The sequence below is a fragment of the Eptesicus fuscus genome, chromosome 14 (genome assembly GCF_027574615.1).
Source record: "Eptesicus fuscus isolate TK198812 chromosome 14, DD_ASM_mEF_20220401, whole genome shotgun sequence".
Lineage (NCBI taxonomy): Eukaryota > Metazoa > Chordata > Mammalia > Chiroptera > Vespertilionidae > Eptesicus > Eptesicus fuscus.
In genome coordinates this window covers 30,764,080-30,776,167 of record NC_072486.1, presented here as the reverse complement: position 1 = coordinate 30,776,167, position 12,088 = coordinate 30,764,080, and the positions used below count along the sequence as shown (strand labels likewise).

General features: G+C 41.3%; 1 protein-coding gene across 12 annotated transcripts in view; it reads left to right on the top strand.

The window, feature by feature from the left end:
- Nucleotides 1-6,328, top strand: part of ADAM22 (ADAM metallopeptidase domain 22) — a 165,862-nt gene extending 159,534 nt beyond the window's left edge. For all 12 annotated transcript variants that reach the window (XM_054726031.1, XM_054726032.1, XM_054726028.1 and 9 more), the window contains 2 exons: nucleotides 2,217-2,340; nucleotides 6,270-6,328. In XM_054726031.1, the coding sequence (XP_054582006.1) occupies nucleotides 2,217-2,340; nucleotides 6,270-6,290 (145 nt within the window). In that variant the 3' untranslated portion in view covers nucleotides 6,291-6,328. The remainder of the gene's footprint in view (nucleotides 1-2,216; nucleotides 2,341-6,269) is intronic.
- Nucleotides 6,329-12,088: the final 5,760 nt, after the last annotated feature.

Sequence of the window (12,088 nt, the reverse complement as noted above, 5' to 3'; positions counted from 1 at the left end):
CCAACCCGAACCGTCCTGCATAGCTTCTCTCCCCTCAGGTTCCAAGTATCAGCCTGGGTGTTTATGTGCAGTTTCTTTGGGGTTCTGGGGAATGCCGCCTCTTTTGTTTTAAGTCACTATTGGCTTTGGTCATGGAAAGGTATTTGAGGAGAAGACTGACTCTCAGCAGTCCTCATTGGAATGGCCACGTATGTGTACAAAGCTGGTCATTTCCACCCATGGCCCAGTGAATGGCTGGCATGGCTTTGAAGCTATAAGCTCATGGCTCAGGTTATGGACACATATACTGCAGCAAGTTAAACTTGTCTTACATGATCCCCTACAGTCACTGAGATTGAGTTGTTTGTGTATCTGACTAGCTTTCTTGAACTGGGATATCCTCTCAGTAGTGATTAGGCTAAAAATCTGAACAGAGGTTAATGTCCCTTGTTTTAGAAAGTTGTATTTAAATACAAAAGTTTGTCCTCATTCCACATATATTGAATTCGTTTACTAAAGATCATAGTCCTGTTTTAAATATCATTAATTTCTGAATTAGAAAAATACGTTGTAGTGCATCGCTTTAATCGTACTTTAGAGGATTTGAAGTACTAACATTCTTCGTTCTGCCCACATGCTCCACAGTGGAGAGCATTGACCCACGAGAAGTCAGTCGAAATAGTCTAAGTCACACTAAGGAGTGGTCCTGGACATTTCTCAAAAACAGAGGGAACATTAGGAATTCCAGATTAAAAGCAATCTGAATCACTCTTGATTCTTAAAATTGAGCGAGAACGTTCAGGGTTTGTAGGAAAAAATTATTTTAAAACAGTAGCTTGCATTCAGTGCCCATGAAATAGAAACTGATTTGAAAACCATGACAGAACCAGAGCAAAGGAGAATGTATGGAAGGGAACTAACATTTAAGGGAGGAAGAAAGACATCTTTATGCCATTGGATACCGTATAGGCTGCAGGTCTCCCCCTAGCCAGTATTACCCCACCCACTGCTCCCTGGTGGAGTCAGTCACTCACAGGATGCAGATGAGGTGCATTCTTCAGAAATCAGTACTTGAGCTCTAATGCGGCGGCGTAAGCAATTCAGTTGTGTAGGTCATTACCACTTTGCACCAGGAACTGAGGAGGCATGGATGTGTAGTGGTGACATTTATGAATAGATAGCTACTGCTAAATTTATCACATCTATCTTCCACTGATATGAGTTGACACTTTTCACTCTTAGCTGGTTTGTTTTGTCTTGTTTTATTAACTTTAAAGATACGATGGCAACTATGGGCTCTTCCAGTGTGCTCAGTTTAGTCACAAATATTACCACCACACGTGCACAATCAACAAGAACATCATAATATGCCAAGAGCTTATACATTACCTTTCATTTGGAGCGTCTCCATGATGGAGAGAACACATGCTATCCAAACAGGAAAGGGTCTTGTCATTGTGTTGTTTTTTAAGTTTTAGTAAAATCCCAGTCACAGCAGAGCCACCTATTGACACACCAAGTGTACCCTACGTGAGTTACCAAGATCCACGTGTAGGGCCTAGAGTCCTCCCCTGCAGACATGCTGATTGGAGGGACTAATCAGACCATTTTTGTATGTTCTCATCAGACTCTTTGTTTGGCTGGAACTCTGCACTCCTTACTGCTTGCATGTTTACTAATTTATTATTAAAATCACTGTATCTGCCTTTGTTCTTTCACAACTAACACATTGGCCTCTGAATGCATGAGTTTTGTGTAAACTGGTGTGTGACTTAGTAACTAATAAATGTAGCAATTGTATTGTATTTGGGGGCCTTAAAAATAGAATTGGAATAACTGTGCTAAAAATATATATTTTTTACATTATGTGGTAAAAAATAAGGCAGACTATTGAGATGTTGTATACTTAATTTGCCATTAGGAGCTCTTAGAATAATTTTATCCCTTCTCCATTTTAGCTTTTTATTCTATAGGACACTTCATTCTTGGCTTTCTAGTTGAAAGTATGATTCTGTGTACTAACATTTAAACAGTCCATCGCAGTTATGAGATTAGGAAGATAAAATGCCAGCATTCCAGTGTTGTGAATGACGTTATCTCCCAATAGCTAACCCTCTGCAGTAGTGGCCTATGAAAGTAGAAATCAGAGGGTTTGTTCTGAACCCACTCTTCAGATATTTGAAAAAGATATTAGGCCATCACGTAATATTTATTTCATGTGTTCTCAAACGTCTCAGGACTTTATCTCCTGCCAAGTCTCCTTCTTCATCAACTGGGTCTATTGCCTCCAGCAGAAAATACCCCTACCCAATGCCTCCACTTCCCGACGAGGAGAAGAAAGTGAACCGACAAAGTGCCAGGGTATGTGAAAAGTTCTTCCATACGCTAATGTCATCGGTCATTACCGTTTATCGATGAGTTCATCTTTTAAAAGAGAGAGCTCTTTTTTCTTCTTTGTTCATAAGCAAAAGCAAAAAATTAAGTTTGAAAAATATAGGATTCTTGGGGCATTGAGGCTCAGATTTATATTTGCAAATTATGTTAATCACTGCATTGATAAATTCTAGAAATGTTTGGTATATGTTGATTAATCATATTAATGATTTATTGCTATATATTTACATCTTATTATTCAGTGCAGCTAATATATTAAACCTGCCAGAGAGCCCAGTTTGCTTACTCAAGCCTTTTTCTGGCTAACAACACCCAATAGGGTTTTAGAAGCAGTAAATCAGATCAATGTCTTGGAGATGGGGGTGGAATTTGGCAACAAAGAAAGGGGACTTCAAAATTTGTAATATTTAGAGTAGACAATAGGTATGGTGAAATTTAGCAACCTTTTATATTTTAAAAAGCCAGATTTAGCCCTACCTGGTTTGGCTCAGTGAATAGAGCATCAGCCCACAGACTGAAGTGTCATAGGTTCAATTCCAGTCAAGGGCATGTGCCTGGGTTGCAGGCCCAATCCCCGGCTCTGGTCAGGGTGTGTGTGGGAGGCAGCCAATCAATGTGTCTCTCTCACATTGATGTTTCTCTCTCTTTGTCTCTCCCTCTCCCTTTCACTTTCTCTAAAAATCAATGGAGAAATATCCTTGTATGAGGATTAATAACAAAAGGCCAGATTTTAAAATATACATTGAGTTGATTATTTTTATAAATATGTGGTTCACCAGATATTTCACTTAAATCCTAAATCCTCTTTTACATCTTAAGCATGATTCTAATCAGTCTTACAGATTCCATCAATTGTTCCCAAAACAGATCCATTATGTGAAAAGTGAGATACAGTGGAGTTTAGAGAAGCAGACCAGCCCTTCAAGGCTTAAGTGACAAATATAATTGAAGAATAATTACCCTAATTGATGCCCAGGCTCTGTTGTGGTCAGTTACATTGTAATGTTGACCTTCTCAGAGATAATTTTGCAAAAAAAGTAAAATAAGATAAATCTTTAAAAGCCTGGCTGATTTATCTGCTAGAAAGTCCTGGGTTCCTAGGCTCTGTGGTTTTGAAAGATATTTCAGAACTTCTTTGATCCTGAATTGAAATTATGGAGTTCAAGGTAAATATGGATCATTCAAATTTTAACTCCCTCAACCCGAAGTCAGTAAGAAAACACATTATAAGCTGATTACTATAATAAAAAAGACTTTAAAAACAACCAATGGTGCTTTGTTAATTATATAAAAATTATCTTTATATGTTAATATGGGAAATGATAAAAGATGAAAAGGAAGAAGAGAACTCAGATATGTCTGGCCGGCATGACTCAGTGGTTGAGCATCACAGTTCCATTCCTGGTGAGGGCACATGCCCGGGTATCGGTAATTCTTTCTCATTGTTGATGTCTCTCTCTCTCTCTCTCTCTCTCTCCCTCTCTCTCTCTCTCTCTCTCTCTCTCTCTCTCTCTCTTCTCTCCCTCTCCCTTCTCTCTGAAATCAATATATATATGTAAATACATATATATATATATATCACTCAGATTCCCAGTATCCAACTTTCAGGCCTTAAAAAAAGGACTTGATAAGCATCCAGCTTTTCATGATATGTGTATGTGGTCATGAAATCTAAGGCGATATCACTCCTTCCCTTCCCGGGGAATTGCCAAAGTATCTCTCCCCCGATAAATTGTCTTCATTGCTGCTTTTGCTTTTTCTAGCTGGGGTATTGTCATGGGGTGTTGTCATGCCAGGGTGCAGGGTTTTGGAAACTTTCCCGCAGGAGAATTCCTGAGAATGACCGATCCCCAGAAGACATGGCTGACCATGGCCCCTTCCTTGGCAGTGTGGGGAAGCGGTGAAGACTGTAGCTTCTGGGACAGTTGTGTGAAAGGCCTGGCTGGTTCTGTCCACTGTGGACCATCCACATGAGCATATAACAGGGTCCTGCAGAATAGGCAGCCCCTGTCTTCAGGCTGTTTTTGTGGGCTGTGGCGAATCAAACCAGCAGATCTTTCTATCAGCAACCCCTCTGTTACCGTGACACAGACATGGCCAAGGTCATGCATTGTCCTAAAAGTGATGGCTTGGCAATTTTTAGCTTCTTTGGCCTTCAGGTTTTCCCAGTGTCATTTCTTTGTTCTTCTCTTCTTTCGGCAAGCTGTCACTTATTTTTTATTTATTTATTTTTTAAAATATATTTTTAATTGATTTCAGAGAGGAAGAGAGAGGGAGAGAGAGATAGAAACATTAACGATGAGAGAGAATCACCGATTGGCTGCCTTCTTCATGTCCCACACTGGGGATCGAGCCCGCAACCTGGCATGTGCCCTGACTGGGAATCGAACCGTGACCTCCTGGTTCATAGGTCTACACTCAACCACTGAGCCAAGTGAGCCAGCTGTCACTTACTTTTTAATCTTCCTAACCATTTGTGAGGAAACTGGACTCACTGAAGCCTGAACTCTTTACTACTCTAGGCCATCCTGTGAGCATCAATCCAGATCTTCCTTCCCTCAAACTCCTGCAAGACATTCATTGTCACTTGTCTCCACCAACACGTATTACCGCCCACCCTGCCCCCACAATGATCCTCACAGTTGAGAGATTCGGTTTACAAAGTGTGAGGAGATGGCTGTCTTTTTAAGTGAGAAGGACATCTAAGGATGACATGAGGTCGATAACACTGGTGGCTGTACCACAATTCTGTGGGATAGCCAGCCTGGGCATTAGCATAAGAATCCATGAAGGTTCAAGAGAACATATCAAGGGAACCTATATAGAAATATCCATTTAGTTCTTTAGTTATTTCTTTGTTTTCATTCCCAGAAACTCATTAGTGTTATGCCCCAGATTTCCAGTAGAAGTGGAAATTGGATGCAACCTAAGTCACCCTTAGGCTTTCTTTGTTCATGTTTATAATAATTATACCCAAATCATATTGTCTGGAAACATAATTTATCAGCTAGATATTTTTTTAAAAATTGGCCTTCCTTCTCTGGTGAACTGAGTTGCATTCATATTTAATCATGCCAAAGTTGTTTCCAGTCCATTAAGGCAATTACTGAACATCATAGGAATTAGATATGAACAGGGCCAATATACAGAGCTGGTGGCAGAGGCAAGGAGAGGGAAGAGGCGAGGGAATTACGGCTTTGATGTCCTGCCCTGGATGCATCATTGTACTCTGATATGTCAGCTCCCAGGAGAAGACACTGTTCTAGGAGGTAGAGATGGGATTGAAGGGTTATAACCTGGTCATAGGCCCAGGGAAGTGCTTTGGAAGTGGGTGGTGGTGGAATCATACTTCCCTGAGGTCAGTACTCAGTATTGGCTGTACATGGGGTTGTCTGAGGGCTTTGAAAATCCACTGAGGCCTGAGTCCCACTCAGAGAGACTGGTTTGGTGCATTGTCCAGGCAGTGGGATTTCAAAAATGTCCCCAGACCACTGAGCTGTGCAGGTGGACTGAGAACCACTGCTCTAGCTGGCTATTTCAGAATCTCAGGGAAAGAAGGGTATAGTTTAAAGAAACAATATTTTAAAGTATTTCATTTGAGACAATCTTAAATTCATTCAAAACTTTGAGTTACATAAAGGAGGATGAGAGGAGTCATTTTGTATTAAAAGATGACGGTTGTTAAAACGGTTGAGATATAGGTTTAGAGATAAGAGAGAGCTAAAAATCAGTGTTTATTTTATCCATTTATTAGACTTCTTAAATTACACATTAGCGTGTGTGTCCACAATCACATGAGTATGGGTAGAGTCACCAAATCCTTCTCATCTTTGTAGCTCAGAATACGTCTGCTTCCTGCCTTCACAGTGTGCAATTTGCTTTTCTCTGTTGTGCAGCTCTGGGAGACATCCATTTAAGATCAACTGTTTACATGTGACACATCGAAACTGTTTACTTCAACTTTTATAGACACCCAGCCTCACGGAATCACTGCAAATCTATCTGCTCTCCAGACGATACGAACCCCCTGGAGATGCCACGACGGAGAAGCCAAGTCACGTCTGGATACCATTTTCTTTTTGTCATTGGCTTAGGATTTAACTGAACCTTGAAAAGAACTACTGAAATGTTACACTATAACATGGAACAGTAAAGGTCCTGGTATATTAAGGGACACTCCGCATGACAGATATATGTAGAAGTATCGCTAAAACTAACTCACACGACCCAAATGTAGCAAGTTTTCTAAGGGACAATAGTGGATTCAGAACTTGGCGTTCTGAGGCCCATCCTTGTTGTGTAGACAGTGATGCTGTGTGCATGATGCTTCGGTTTATTGTTTTCCACATTTAAGGAAACAACATCCCATAATAGACACTAGCATGCAGGGCTAAGGCACATAGGATTTTTCTGCAGGACTTTAAAGCTTTGAGAGGCCAATATCCCATATGCTAACTTTAAACATGTATTTTTAGGTTGTTTGTTTTTGTTTTGTTTTTTACTTTTCATATTTATATCAGCATACGAGGACAATTGTACATATGTCAACATTTTTAAAATTAAAAAAGCAGCTGTTCCACACAGTGTATTTTGCCAAATGCCTCAAAACAATCAGTCACAGTCACATCATTGTTATCTATCAGATGATCTTGAAAGAGTAGAAGCAGGAGATGTTGTAAATATTAGTAGTAGTCAGTGCTGTAAATGTGTCTCCATAATTGGTATTTGTCCAAAACATGTGACATCCCTTTAAACTGTGCATAGTCCGGAGGCAGTTTTATTGGGTCTTTAGTTGACCAGGAGGACACACGCCCAGCAAAACTGATGGCCTCCACAGCTTGCAGGGGCACCATCCAGTAGTGCTGCTGTCCTGCCTGCAGGCCCTCTATGCCGTGGCTGCTCCCCGGGGGTCCTCCAGCTGCTCACTGTTCTCCTGGGGGCTGCAGTGGCTGCCCCATGGCTGCTATATCTCAGCGCAGGAGCACATTTTGCTAGTCTCCCTCAAGAGGCCTGTGAGCTCCACAGAAGAACATCCTGCTGAGACGTAGCCAGGGCATCACAGATGCCTGAGACCACAGGCTGCTGCTGCATTGGTGGTTCCCAACTTGTGAATACTCCAACCCAGTGATTTTCAACCTTTTTCATCTCATGGCACCCATAAACTAATCACTAAAATTATGCTGCACACCAAAAACTGTATTTCTTGTCGATCTGACAAAAAAAAAAAAAGATATAATTTTGATTCGTTCACACCGGATGGCTATTGTTGTGTTGGCTGTTGTCTATTTTTTTTTTTTTAATTTGACAATCTAAGAGAAAAGAGGTCAGTGCCCCTGACTAAATAGTCAGGTATTGCATATTTTAAAAATTCTTGAGGCACACCAGTTGAAAATTGCTACTCTAACCCCTTGTGGCCTAAAGTTTTGTTCTTTATCAACATTTTGCGGCCACCTTTATCTGTGAAATGAATGATTTGTTTTGCTAAAAAAAAAAAAAGAATAAGAAAAAACTTTTTCACTGCGTACTAAGGACATTTATCATCAGTGGGATGTGGGAGTCCCAACAGGTCATTCTGCACTGACTTGGAAGCGAGAGGATGGAAGGCTCTACCAGTTGGGCTGGGAAGCCTCACCAGGCCACGAAGGGTTAAAAGAATCCTAAAGCCACAAGTGTGCAGTAACTGTGAAGTTACCCAGGCAGCTGGCAGGGAAAGAACCTGATGTTTTGAACTCTGTTTGTTTTTTTTTTTAATCCATGGAAAAGTGAGAAACCCATTGAAGCCCCTTCTTTACAGGCAGAACTTGATGTGGTCACCATGCGGCTCTGTCATTCTGAAGAAAACGTCCCAAGGACACTTCCCCCTCAAGCTCAGAAACTGATGGGATCAACCGCATACTCTGCGGTGACGAGTACTTCTGAATCCCTCATGTTCTCTCCTTTCTCTTGAGAGGAATGGAATCTGCAGACGAGATTGCAGAAATATCTTGTGAAGTTGATCTCTCCCAGGAGGATTCACCGACAAAATCCATGTCATTTCCATGGGTGGTCATCTGGGATCCCCAAATGGAAGGGCCGAGTTAGAAGGCGGTGTGTTTTACTGTGTGTTTGCATCTCCTAATGGACCTCTTTTCTGCAAGTTTTTGAAAATATTTGAAGAATCAATTTAATTATCCAAAATGATAAAGCATAAACAGCGTTTTTCATGACAGGAAGGGATGTAACTGTCAAGACTACAAACAACAACAACGACGCTCCATCAGACTGAGGGTTGGGTGAGTGTTGGGTGACCTTGCCACCTAGCGCAAGCCAAGGGCAGGAGGGCAGATAGATTTAAAGATACAGCAAATAAAGTGGCTTTTGACCCAGATCACTTTAATGTGCACTGAATGTTTTCTGGTATTGAGTGTATAAAATGCTAATGTATAAGGTTTATTTTGACTATAAAAGAGTTTATAGATTTGAATGTAAGGTACCTTGTGTATATATGCTCCCTTGTTGCAGTAACATAGGCCCTAATTTGAAAGAATCGCAAATGGATAGCTATGTAATCAACAGATCTCCCCCCCCTTTCCTGACCTTCTCAATTATATTTACATGAAAATTATTATTTCAAGTGAAAATTGTTATGATGTGCCTTGTGGGCAACATGGTTGCTCTAGAGCAGGGGTGGGGAACCTTTTTTCTGCCAAGGGCCATTTGGATATTTGTAACATTGTTCGCGGGTCATACAAAATTATCAAGTTAAAAATTAGCCTGCTATATTTGGTCAAGCATTTAATTAACTCACTCCTAATCCCTTGGCAGGGCCAGGCCAAATGATTTCTCGGGCCTTATACGACCCGGGCCGGACATTCCCCATCCCTGCTCTAGAGGTATATATGTAGTTTATCGTCATCCGTGGTCATAACCTTCATATGGAACTGAATGAAAGTGTTTTGTTTTATTTGCAGAGAGATTATGATTTTATAGTGGTTTTAATGTTGTCTTCTCAGTATCTACTCTATCTAAGAATGTTTAAACATCCTTGCAGCCATTTGCAAGATTCCTTGGCAAGTTTGTAATCTCAGTGGGTAATTTCGAGAAGTACCCATATGTGTACTCATGGTTGGTGTTCTAGAGGTATTCAGTCTAAATACCTATGACTTTCCATCCACAGAGGCAGGGAGAATGGACCCATGACACGAAACACAAGCACAGCATTATTTTTTTAAATATCTCTCTTGGAGGACTTTGAGGCCACATAGCCCTTTGTGTCGTGTAACTAATATCTGTATCTCCCTCCCCCAGTCACCTGTAGGGCCTGCCTGTTATGCTAAGCAGAGAAGAGCAGTTATCTGGCCTGTGTGTTCCATTGTATGCCTTTTTCCTCTTTCCAAAGTTCTGTGCATAGGTAAGACTTCAGATGGACTACCCTGCTGCCTGAGATGTTCCACTTAATCCATAGTCATTACAGTGTAGTATGATTTAAAGAAACGTTTAAATCTCTCCACTAAGAGTGTCAGCAAGGGGGGTGTGGGGTCAGGGGGAGCCCTGAAGGAGCCGCCGGCTCAGACTAACTGGTCTCTGTGTCCAGCCACTCTTTCCTGCATCCTCCCCGGCCTCTTCCAGCCAGAATGGGGCCCCTGGTTCCTCGTCTGTGAAAGGAATAAGCTCAAACAGTGCAGCCTAATGAAGGCTTTCCATTTGCTGTAACTGCTGTATTTTTTTTTTTTTTTACAAAAAAAACAGTGCTCTTCCTTAAAAAAATTAAGTTGACTAATAAAGTAAATAGAAGGTTAAAATGCAAACCATATTTTGATAAAAGTGCTATTAAGTCATAATACAGTTCCGTTCTCACTTTCCCCTTGCTTTAAAAAAAAAAAAAAGGTGTTTAACATTGTGTTTATATATAAGGTCAGACCAGCATAGATTTCTGAACATAAGATTGATAAACTTTCTAAAAGAAGTTTCTAAAAGATAGAATTAGATACTTTGCTCACTTCCAGAGAAAGAAGTCATTCTCTCTCTTTATCCTCTCTCTCTCTCTCTCTCTCTCTCTCTCTCTCTCTCTTTATCTCTCTCTCTCTCTCTCTCTCTCTCTCTCTCTCTCTCTCTCTCCCCCATTGATTCCCTTGTAGATTTGCATAACTTAATTATGTCCATGGCCCCCAGATCTCTTGGGGCTACTTTACTTCTTATCTTTTTAGATGTTGCTCTTTGCTTTGTTACCGATAGTTATCTATGGGCCAAAGGAAATAACAGTATTTCAGTGTTTCAAAATCAAGTCTGTTCATTTATTCATTTCATCCATTCTTCTTCTTCTTCTTCTTCTTCTTCTTCTTCTTCTTCTTCTTCTTCTTCTTCTTCTTCTTCTTCTTCTTTCTTCTTCTTCTTCTTCTTCTTCTTCTTCTTCTTCTTCTTCTTCTTCTTCTTCTTCTTCCTTCTTCTTCTTCTTCTTCTTCTTCTTCTTCTTCTTCTTCTTCTTCTTCTTCTTCTTCTCCTTCTTCTTCCTTCTTCTTCTTCTTCTTCTTCTTCTTCTTCTTCTTCTTCTTCTTCTTCTTCTTCTTCTTCTTCTTCTTCTTTTTCTTCTTTTTGCTGTCACGTAGTTCTGTTTTAACATATATTTAGCACTTTAAATATTTCCTTGTTATTAACCATAATAATAAATTCTAAGTGAAAGAGAAGATGCTTTTATTTCACTTCATTTTACTTGAAGGAAAGGGGAGCTTTGTGAGCAGATGGAGTAGCGTGCAGAGGCTATGGAGAACAGCGCGGCAGTGAGTGAGGGGGTGCAGGAGTGCAGGGAGGGAGGACAGCTGCTGCCACAGCCTGATTAGGACCCCACTGCCGCCTGCTGCCTGGACGCCTGTGGGCAGCACATTTCAGTGCCAGCCTACAGGTTGGTGAGTTGGCATGGATTTTCCATGAAACCCTCTGACGGCCACACTGGCAATGTAATGTCTACTTTTTATGCTCCTCATGATCTTTCTCCTTTCACTTCTATGTTTTCCTCTGAATCTGTCACCCATACGCTTTTTTTTTTCTTAAATGGAGTCAAGGTGAATCTCACATTCTCATTCTACTAACTTAAAATATGTAAGCAGCAAACGTTCCTAGAGAATCTGGCTTAATTTGGAGCTCAGGTCCCCCCGCCCCCAAGGTATTCTCTAACTTGGTAAGACTACTCTGAATTGGGATGCAACCTTCCTCCCACATGGGGAGAGGGAAGGACTTTTCAGAAATAGCTTCCCTGTGTATTGGAGTGCGAGGTGGCCAGCAAGCTCTTGTGAAAATGGGCTGAGAGGCAGCTGCCCATCCTGCTGTGTGTGTGTGTGTGTGTGTGTGTGTGTGTGTGTGTGTGTGTGTGTTTTGGGGGAGTAGCCACACCTCCTGGGAGGCGTAGGTGCATGCTCATAGCATATGCTCTGTGGGCAGGTGCCTTTAATCGCCAGAGGAGCTTTCCCAGCACACCTGCAGAGGCAGAGCGGACAGAGATGCAGCGGGACCTCAGACAGCAGGGCGTACTATTTCTGTTCACACTTACTCATTGCTTTGTCAGAGTCCCCAAAATGGAGCATCTTCTGATTCGGCTTATAGGTAGAAAACACATTAAAACAAAACAAAAACCTGCCTAGTATTTGTGTCCTTTATATCCAGAGCCCTACAGACAGTAAGCATCCTCACTGTGGATGAGATGCTCCCAGACCCTCCTACTTCCGAAGTCGCTCCCCGCCCA